The sequence below is a fragment of the Arachis stenosperma genome, chromosome 9, assembly GCF_014773155.1.
Source record: "Arachis stenosperma cultivar V10309 chromosome 9, arast.V10309.gnm1.PFL2, whole genome shotgun sequence".
Taxonomy (NCBI): Eukaryota; Viridiplantae; Streptophyta; class Magnoliopsida; order Fabales; family Fabaceae; genus Arachis; species Arachis stenosperma.
The window spans coordinates 4,054,076-4,064,659 of NC_080385.1; the positions used below are offsets into that span (position 1 = coordinate 4,054,076).

Below are 10,584 nucleotides of genomic sequence, written 5' to 3' on the forward strand. Positions count from 1 at the left end.
TGTGAGTTTTAATTTTTAAATTTTAAATCTTAATAGTTAAAAATCAAAGTTTAGTTCAAAATGTTGGCTAGTATTAATAAAAAAGATTTGTTCTTAGCATTTCTCTCTTGTAAAACATTCTTTTTTTCCCCCTAATATTTCATGCATCTAATTGTTTTTTATGCGTGGATATAATTGTAAATTTGTAATTTTCTTTTTTTTGTTAACACCACTATGGCACTATTTCCCTTCCGGAAATGGTAGAGTAGCATCAGCCACTTTTTTTTTTTTCTTTCTTTCTTAAACTCGTTGTATTTAGTTAGTTACCGACCACACACTCCATCGTCACTCTCTGCTCAGCCCACTACCGTCATCGGCGACACTCCACAGCACCTAACATGGAGCCAGAAGACGACAAGTCAGAAACATCGACAACCATCAGCACCCTACCGGACTCGATCCTCTGCCACATCCTCTCCTTCCTCCCAACCAGAACATCCATAGCCACCAGCGTCCTCTCCCGCAGGTGGCGCCACCTCTGGAAGCACCTCCATGTCCTCAACCTTGACGGTTACTCCTTTAACACCCCTGAACTTTCACGAGACCACGTAGAAGATCGCTTCGTTGATTTCGTCAACGAGGTTCTACAACAGGTTCAAGTTCGTCGCATCCAGAAGTTCCGCCTCGAGGGTGAGGTGCGAAATTACTCCTGTACCCTCTCATTTTGGATCGACGCCGTTACTTCCGGGCCTCACCTCCAAGAACTGTACCTCTCTCTTTGGAACTCCAGTGGCTCCTTTTACACATTACCTTACAGTGTTTTCTCTTGCACCTCACTGGTCTCACTCATCTTGAAAGGTAATATTATTGTTTCTTTTGATAATCTTCAATCTCTTCAGTTGCCATCTCTCAAGAACTTAGACTTGGAAATAATCTCTACTGAACTTGACAAGCTTTTATCCCTCTGCCCTGCGCTTGAAACTCTCAAGGTCTTTATATTCTTTAATTCCGGTGGCATTGATCCAAATGAAATCCACGTGCCTCGTTATTTGAAGAGATTAACTCTCGAGAGCGAAGCTTGCGATTCGACGGTTGATCATCTTGAGATACACACGCCGTCTCTTGAGTACCTTGATATTGCTTTAGTAGCTTGTTACTCGCAGATTTCGGTTAGGACTTATCCGAACCTGGTTGAAGCATGTCTGAATATTTGTTTTGATGATATGCATATTGATTGGATGCCCAAGCTTCTCAATGCAGTCTGCGGAACAAAATTTCTTGCCTTGCAAGCTTCAACAACCGCGGTAATGCTTAAGGAATGATGAAATTGATATCGTTGTGCTTAACTGCTTATGTGTAAAAACTAAGTCGACTACTCACATGAAGTTGTCTTTGTGTAAAGGCTATTGTTGTTAAGAACTGTTAGACGGTTTGATTATCTAACAGTTCTCAAACCGTCTAACGATTCTCAATTATCATCTTAACATGAAGATATCTTCTTGTTAGTATCACCTAAAATTAATATCTTACTGAATTTTACGTGCAGTGTTTGATTTGTGTTCCATCTCTAGAGTTTCCCCAATTCTGCTGTTTGGTTAGGCTGCAAATTGGTTTTGAATTTTTCAACTCCAGAGTGCTAATAGACTTGCTTCACTGTTGTTGCAAGCTTGAAGCTCTCTTAATTCATGCATGTGAGGTATTATTACTTAATTAAATTCATTATTTTTGTTTTTTTCTCTCCTCTAGCTGTTATTTGGTTGCATCCTTTGATAAGTCTTGTCCCTGTTTTCGGTTTTCAGTCGGTAAGTTACGGTTGCTTGTATGGGGAACCTGTTGAACCTTGCAGCTGGACACAACCGGTGAGTGTTCCAAGTTGTGTTGTATCACACCTGAGCCTTATTGAGTTTAGAGAATATGAAGACTTGGAAGAGGAGCATGAATTCATTGCATATGTTATAGAAAGAGGACTTGTTTTGAAGACAGTAACAATTCATACTAGGACTTTTACTGATCAAGAGATAAAAGATCATATTCTCAAAAAATTGTCTGCTGTCCCAATGGGCTCAAGCATTTGCCAACTTAAAGTTGAGTAAAGGTTCGGCAAAAGAAAATTATTTAGGAGTATACTCGTTGTTGCTGCATTAAGAAGAGCATAGTTTCCTCCTTTGATATATATTATTGTGCAGTGTAAAATGTGTAAATAGTCATTCACAAGGATATTCTATGAGTTGGAGTAATTTATTTTTTGGCTATGGAATCCATTAAATGGACCGAATATAGGTAGGGATGGCAATACCACCCGAACCCGCGGGTACCCACTCTGCCCCTACCCGCTTGGGGCGGGTTCTTGGGAGGGGCGGGGCGGGATCTGGTTTAGGCAACACCCGTCCCGCTATATATATAATATATATAATTTTAATATATAATATGTATAATATATGTAAAATAATTATTAAATGATTAATAATATTGTATTATACTTAAATTTTTACTTTAATTTATGTTATATATGTGATGATGGTTATATAAATTTTAAAATTTAATTTTATTTATTGGATTTTAATAATTATAGGGGCGGGTAGGGGCGGATAGGGGCGGGGCAGGTACCCACAAAGCGCAGGTTAGGGTTCAACATTTTACTACCCGCGGGTAGAAGTGAGGCGGGTTCTATGCAGGTTGTTGTACGATAGGGCGGGATCAGGTAGAGCAAAAATCCGCCCCTACCCGCCCTGTTGCCACCCCTAAATATAGGTAGTTCTTTGACATTGCAATTATGCAGCATTTGTTACTAGATTTGGCATTACTCTTTTGTTGTTGAAGAAAAATATGAGTGATTTGTTGTTACTCTCTTGTTGGATATTTTGCCATAGAATGGTTTGAAGAGTTGTCCTTAGGTGCCTTTTGTTTGATTTTAAATATACAAATACAAAGCACAAGAAAATATTAAAAATGATAAAAACTCATGTACAGTTATTTTTATGTAAAGGTGATAGTCGAAAATCATTAGACAAATCTATCAAATCATCTAATGATTTTCGACTATTAATTTTACATAAAGACAATGTACGAGAGTTTTCACTAGGGGTGCACATGGGCCGGGGTGAAGCCGGGTTTGATGTGATCAAGACCCGACCCGAAATATACACTGGATCTATTTATTAGACCCGAACCCGACCCTAGACCCGATGAAACCAATACACTTTCAGGCCACAATTATACCGGGTGAAAACCGGGCCGTTAACATTACATTACGTTGATACTTCTTGTAAGCTAGCATGTAAAAATATCCAAATTTCCAAAACTCCAACCATTATTTAACATGGTAAAATTCACTTAGAAAAATATAACAAGAACCAACCCTTCTTCAAAATTAAAGCATAACCACAATCAATATTAAAGTATAACCACAATCAATACTAATATTGTCTAATAATACCAAATATTTAAATCAATACAAATAACACAATATTATCCATTAGTCTAAAGTCTTATGCATTCTAAACATAAAACATTAATTTATAGTCTTATAATGACTAACACAAAATATTAAGATTTACAATACTTAAATTCCACGTAAGAATAGTCATGATCCATCACTAATAATACAAAATATTAATTGTGTATGATGACCGGGCCACCGGACCCGACCCGAAATAATGACTGGATTTATTTTTGAGACCCTTACCCAACCCTAAACTCGATGAAATCACACCAAATTAGCTCCAAAAGTGTTTGGGACCGGGCTGGGCCTTCGGGCCGGCCGGGTCTGTGCCCCCTAGTTTTCACCATTAAAAATTCTATTTTATCCCTATCATTTTCTTCTCATTACTGTCACTATGATATCTCTCCTAGTCCTCACACGTTCGTATTCCTTTTTTCAATCTCTCCGTCTCTCTCTCTGAGTTTGATTTCATATACTACTATTCTTTTTGCCACTTCCATTTCCTTTTCCGAGTCTCCAACCTTGCTACTTCTCCTTTTCCACCTCCATCAACGCTTCAATCTTGCTTTTCTTGTTCTCTTTTGTGCTTCCAACTTACCAAAAAGAATGGCGCTTACAACCAACTATTTCTGGAACATCACCAATCTCATACACTGCAACGACAACATGCCAAAGTATGTTCATATGGCTCTATATGTAATCAAACCTTAAGTCAATATAGGATGTTTGTGCACCAGGCTACTTTTTTTTACCGTAAAAGTACTAATAAATTGAATCACAATTCTCTCTCTCTCCTGGTGGTTGGTACCAAATAATTTCTTTTATTTCAAGCATCTTAATTGAATCATAGGAATTATGATGCACAAATATTATTTGTAGTAAGAGTTTAGGAGATAGTGTTGTATAGGTTCATCCTGTCATCTGATGATTAGTTGTTAGTTGTATAGTGAAGGAAATTTTATTAAGACGATATTCGTCATAGTTAACTATTGTATAGCTATCATAAGTTCATAACATTTGTTCCCTCCAAATTTTATATTATTTTATGTTTGTGTAAATCTTTTCTATTTTAGATCTTTTACATTTTTATGTTTTTCATTGAAAAATACTTTTTTTTTTAACTATAATTTTGTTGAAGTATATTTATCACCATTAGATGTAATTATAAAATATAAACTCAACGTGTGTCTAATACAGTATATTTATCATATTCTTTTTAAACACAAATCAGCTAAGAAAGTAAGAGACCGAATCAACCATTGAAGGTGTATGAGGCCTTACCGTGTTAGCTGAACAATTGCAAGTCAACGACATGAACATGGACCAATTCAATTTCAAAATCTTACTATATCAGTTGATTTGGTCTAAGACAATAAGATCTGAACAAAGAACGGACAGTATCTTTCTATGCCTAACCTGTATGAAGCTTTCCGAAGAAGTAAGGTTATTTTGAACCTCCAGAGCAACTGGAAATGGAAGAAGAAGAAGAAGAAGACAATCTAGAAACAGCAACAACCATTAATATGGATATGATAAGCACCATACCGGACTCGCTTCTCTGCTACATCCTTTCGTTCCTCCCAACCAGAGATTCTGTTGCCACTAGCATCCTCTCTCGCCGGTGGCGCCACCTTTGGAAAGAGCTTCAAGTATTGGACCTCGATGATGGTCCCTTTTGCAACCCCGAACGTTCAGCAGAGGAAATGGATGAGTGTTTTATTGCTTTCATCAATGCAGCTCTATCCCGGTTTCCCCACATCAAGAAGTTTTGCCTCTCCTGCGAGGTACTTTGCGAGGATGACTTTAGATCTTATATCAATGCTGTCACTGGACCCTACCTTCAAGAACTGTTTGTCTCTCAGATGTATTCTCTTGAGAATTATGGAGTCCCTTGTGGAATTTTCACTTGCCCTTCACTTGTGTCCCTCTGTTTAAAAGGTTATATTTCCATCGAAGATGAAGATCTTCAATCTGTTCATTTGCCATCCCTCAAGAACCTAGAGTTAGATGTCAAATACGTGAATGCAGACAAGATTTTAGGTTGCTGTCCTGTTCTTGAAACTCTTAAGCTCACCCTGGATCGGGTTGAATTTCCTACAATCCGTATGCCTATTAGTACATTGAAGAGATTAACTTTTCAAGACGACTATCATGGCGAAGTTGTTGAGCATTTGGAGATAGAGACCCCATCTCTTGAGTACCTTCATGTCTCGTTATGGGGTCGTTACCTCCGGTTTTCAGTTACTGATTTTCCAAACATGGTGGAAGCACATCTTGATCTTTGGAGTCATCAAGAGGATGAGCATATTGGTTGGATACCTGAGCTTCTCAAAGCAGTCTGCAAAACAAAATTACTAAGGTTGGGATCTTCAATAACCGGGGTAATGTGGCTAAGTAGATGCAGCTTATTATGATTAGTATCATTATTCAGATTTCACACTGGATTTATTATTATAGCATTGTTAAATTATGATATCTTGTTACATTTTTTACACACAGAGCTTGCTTTGTGCTCCACCTATAGACTTTCCCAAATTTGGTTGTTTGCTTCATTTGCAACTTCGCTTTGGATCTTTCAAATCTAGATTCCTACTAGACTTGCTTCATTGCTGTCATAAACTTCAAGTTCTCATTATTCAGGTATGATTTTCAACCTTATAGTCTATTTGTAATTTGCTTGCATCCTTTGAGCATAGTTGTTCCTTCTTGTCAGAATGAACTCCATGGTCATGGTCCTCCCTTGAACCAGAAATCAATGTTACAGCCAACCAGTGTTCCTAATTGTGTTACATCACACTTGAACACTTTTGAATTTGGAGGATATGAAGACTCTCTAGAAGAGCATGCTTTTGTTGCATATATTCTACAAAATGGCCTTGTTTTAATGAGAATGATGATTCATACTTATACCAGTTATGGTGAAAAGATAAAAGATCATATTTTCAAGGAATTGTCTATAGTACCGAGGGGCTCCAACAAATGCCAACTTACAGTTGACTGACTAATCAGTATATGCTGATGGTACAGACTCTGACCTTTGCTTTCTGTAGAACTTTATGTTTTCTTGTGGTGTGCCTAATAAACTGTGAAGACTAAATCTTTTTTAAAATTTCATGTTTCATTGTTCACCTGAATCCTTAACTACTTGAAGCTTTTTAATATGTCTACATTCAATAGGCTGCACCAAACCCCACCATTGCTCCCGCAATGCAATGTGTAGTAGATACTGGCCAACCATAGTATGATGCAATCTGCATTGCACAAAACCATAAAATAAATACCTATTCAACTAGTGGAAGTGGAGAAGACGAATAAGTGTGCCACTTTAGTTCAGCGAAGCAATGGAGTGCCACATCATCACTGTGTCTGCCGACTCAGCATTGGAAAGGGATCTAGAGATCAGTATGGTGCCTAAAGCTCAATTTTGACAATCACTATAATAAAATTAGAATATGAGAAACCAAATTAATAAGAGTGATAAATTTCATGAAAATTTATTGCAATATTCTTACTAGTTACTGCTCACGCGTTGGATATGCTAATTTCGAGTTGTTTGAATGGATATTGAATTGTGCTTCCCTTGAATCCCTTGTTTTAAGACGTTTTATTTCTTTATATTATATTCCAAATGTCCATTTGCCATCCCTCAAGAACCTAGAGTTGGATATATCTTTGTTAACCCCGATGACATTTTATCTGGTTGTTCAGTTCTTGAAAATCTGAAGCTCGCTGTACATAGAGGATTTCCAGTTGAAGATATTGACAAACCTTTTATCCATATGCCTCATTCGTTGAAGAGTTTAACCTTCAAAGAGAATCATTGTCATCCTGCCCTGCTAAGGTTTAATGATATTGAGCATCTTGAGATAGACACCCCATTTCTTGAATACCTGAATATCAATTTATGCACTTCTTGAGCTTCTTGAATACCTGAATATCAAGAAGATAAGACTGTTGGTTGGGTACTTGAGCTTCTCCAGGCACTCAGAAAAACAAAATTGTTGGACTTGAAACTTTCCACTACAGTGGTAATATTCTTCTCGCAGTTCCATTGTCCATTGAACATAATGTTTGATGTAACTTTTTATTCCAATTTTGATGAATTGTGTTATGTTTCAAGTGTTATATTTACTATCTTGTTATCTTCTGTATGCTTCGTACTCCAGCTGCAGCTTTGGATTTTCCAGAATTTTCTTGTTTACTTCATTTAGACTTTGAAATTCCACATTTTGACTCGGAATTGCTGATAAAATTGCTTCACAACTGTCCTATGCTTAAAGTTCTTTCAATCACTTTTCAAGTTATTTGTGAAAAACTGCATCTCTGGTCCACTTTATGTGCACCTAGGTTCCTCAAATATCAACATCTCAATAGAAAATCACTCTTTCAGCTGTTATGTAAGAAAAGTAGAAAACACATAGCATTTTTTATGTTTATTAATTGAGTATTGATGTTAGCCTTAAACTTAGCCAAATTGATGGATTAAAGGAAACAGAGGGGTTGTTGTTTAATGTTTTTCATTTTTTTTTTATCTTATCATCTTTGTTGCCATATAAAATATTCAATATAAGGCCAATATCATGGTTTGCCAAAAGTGTACATCTAACTGAGTTGAATCTAGGTAATGGTTGAAGGAAGAATTTTATATTACAATTGACTAGGCTTTTGCCAATCGTGTTTGTTGCCTTTGTAATGGAGATACTTCTGATATGATTTGAGGGCCATTTTAAAATTTTAATTGCCTGGGTAGCAGCCCTTTTGCTTTAGTGGAAATATTTGAAGACTCTAGTCTTGAGTGATTGCTTTGCAATGTCATCATGTTTTTGAGGTTAGAAGAATGTTGTCTGCACATATGCTTTAATTTGACTGAGGAGATATTATGAAGATTTATCATATGAATATGTATTTTTCCTCTTGTTATATAAATAAGTTTTTGGTCGTGCTACTCAATCAAAATAGTTCTCTCCTTTACTGGTTTTCAATCTATTTTTGCCTTCTCGGTATTTTGAATACAATAGGTCAAAGTTGTTGAAGTTGTCTTGTTTTCTCCCTTTGAAGATTGATCTTCCAATTTTATTTGCCACTTCTACTTCTGAGCAATATCTGCTAGGTACGTTCATATATATACTACTAATAATTGTACAAAGCTCTAAGCTGGTTGCTATATACAAAGTGATTAACGACGTTACAAGGATAAGTATAGTTGTTTGTTTTGACCGAAATGATAGTTAAATAGTTAAATTTGATTTTCTGCTGTTGACCTATTCGATATCGTAATTATAAGGATGTAAAAATGATTAAACCTTATAAAATCTATGTCTAGCCGTCTAGGTACATTATTCTTCAAGGACTCAAATGAAAAAAAAATAGCTAAAAATTTTAACCTGCAGTAGCAGACCAGTAATCTGAGACATATATTCATGAATTTGACAAATGTTTTTTATATTTGGCAAAAGATCATTTTTGTCGTCCGCATTTTGCATGATTGTTTGCATTGCCTTTAGATCAATTTTAAAGTAAACATTTATCTCGTTTAAAAGGTATAATTTGTAGTAGTTTAGATAAGATCGGTTTATTTAATTTTTTTTTAAAAATTAGATTCGTAAAGTGAATAAATAAATCTTATTTTATAAAATATTTATAAATTAATAATAATACCTAAATAAGATAAAAATATGTAATAAATAAAAAATATAATTTATTATTGTGGTTGCTATATTCTTTTTCTTTTTCTTTTCTATATTATTATTGTCTTTTTTTTTTCTTCTTCTCCGTGGTTCTTCTTAATAATGTCGGGCTTCTTCTTTTTTTTGTTTATTTTTTTTATTTTCCTTCATTATCATTATTGTTGTCTTTATTTTTTTCTCCTAATATATTTAACGAAATTATTGAGCAAAAAAATTTTAGTACATAAAACAAATTTTTGTATATAATACCTGTTACGGTAGGTAACCGGAGATTAATACGACAGATGGCGTTTGGCAGCCCAAGTGTGTGATAGAGGAGAACTCCGGGTAGGTCCGCAACTCGGGAGGCTCCGTCCGACTTGTGCTCGCGTATGAATGGGGGGTGGTACCTGCAAAGACACTCCGATGCCTAAGTTAGCAAGAGTGTAAGCAGGTCTTAGAGAGTATTGGACTTAGAGATACCTGAGGGGTGTCAGTGTATTTATAATGGTGAGCCAATAACCACCGTTGGTGTAGTGCCGTATCTTTAGGGTGGTAACCGTCCCTATTATCTTGGGGAGGTTAAGATATGGCTTTATGAGGCGGTTAGAGAGATTTTAGGGGCGGTTACTCATTTGAATGAGTGTTTATCTGCCAGCTAATCTCACATCCGACCTCTTCAGACCAAGTCGTGGTTGGCACCGACTTCGTATATGGAGGCCGGCGTTTAGTAAGGCTTAATCTATTGGATTAGGCCTTTAAATTGGACCTGGGCCCTTATCATTGGGCCAGGGTATGAACAGTGCCCCTACTTGAGCCCAAGACCCTGTTAAGGTTTGGGTTCAAGTATTCAACTCGGGTTCGCAGCCGACTTTCACGGGTTTTGAAATCGACGTGATTTTCGCGACCCTTTGTTTCTGACAGTTACGTCAATTCAAGCGTCGTGTCTGTTGAGGGATCATTTAGGGATTGAGGGCTTTGGTAACGGTGCAGTCTCATTAAGATGCCTCGTTTACCATTATGCCCCTCAGCCTATTTATAAATACTTTCCCTCTCTTTCGTTTTTTTCGTTTCTGCTCTTTCAAACTTCTTTTTCTTGTTCGTGCGGCATTCTTGCGTTCGAAGGCTCCTGCTCTTCTCCAACCTTCATTTCGGATAAAGGTTAGTTTTGCTTTTTCCGTGTCATGCTTTTATGTTTGCATGTTTTGGTTGCGAGTAGATAGGTTGGCCTGTAGATTCTAGTTCGAATCTCTCCTCTTTAGGGGCCGTGTTTTTTATTTCTTTTCTTTTCCCTTTTGTAGGTTTCTGCCACTTTTCTTTTCATAAAAATGGCTTCTGTAGACGTTCTTTCTCAATGGGTTGACGTTACGGTCCTTGGGAGGAACCGTTGGTCGACGCTGAGTTCATCACTCACCTCCGTACTCATCATAGGCTCTGTACTTCGGAGGAGGACGAGCCCAAATATGAACTGATAACCCCGGGTCCTGAAGACCGGGT

The 10,584-nt window shown here is 36.8% G+C and overlaps 1 protein-coding gene across 1 annotated transcript; it reads left to right on the plus strand.

Moving 5' to 3' along the window:
• Positions 1-268: 268 nt before the first annotated feature.
• LOC130948881 (uncharacterized) lies at positions 269-6,555 on the plus strand. The gene is made up of 7 exons (XM_057877753.1): positions 269-1,283; positions 1,526-1,675; positions 1,779-2,063; positions 2,552-2,582; positions 4,865-5,802; positions 5,921-6,061; positions 6,135-6,555. Exons 1-7 carry the CDS (start codon positions 378-380, stop codon positions 6,420-6,422), a joined length of 2,739 nt encoding a protein of 912 aa, XP_057733736.1. The 5' UTR covers positions 269-377; the 3' UTR covers positions 6,423-6,555.
• The last annotated feature ends 4,029 nt before the right edge of the window (positions 6,556-10,584 follow it).

What these genes read in the sequence shown, in the direction of transcription:
- LOC130948881 (XM_057877753.1), top strand. Translation starts at nt 378, where the DNA reads ATGGAGCCAGAAGACGACAAGTCAGAAACATCGACAACCATCAGCACC. An exon ending in TGCAAGCTTCAACAACCGCG is followed by an intron (nt 1,284 to 1,525) that starts GTAATGCTTAAG and finishes TTTTACGTGCAG; the next exon opens with TGTTTGATTTGTGTTCCATC. An exon ending in GGCGGATAGGGGCGGGGCAG is followed by an intron (nt 2,583 to 4,864) that starts GTACCCACAAAG and finishes CGAAGAAGTAAG; the next exon opens with GTTATTTTGAACCTCCAGAG.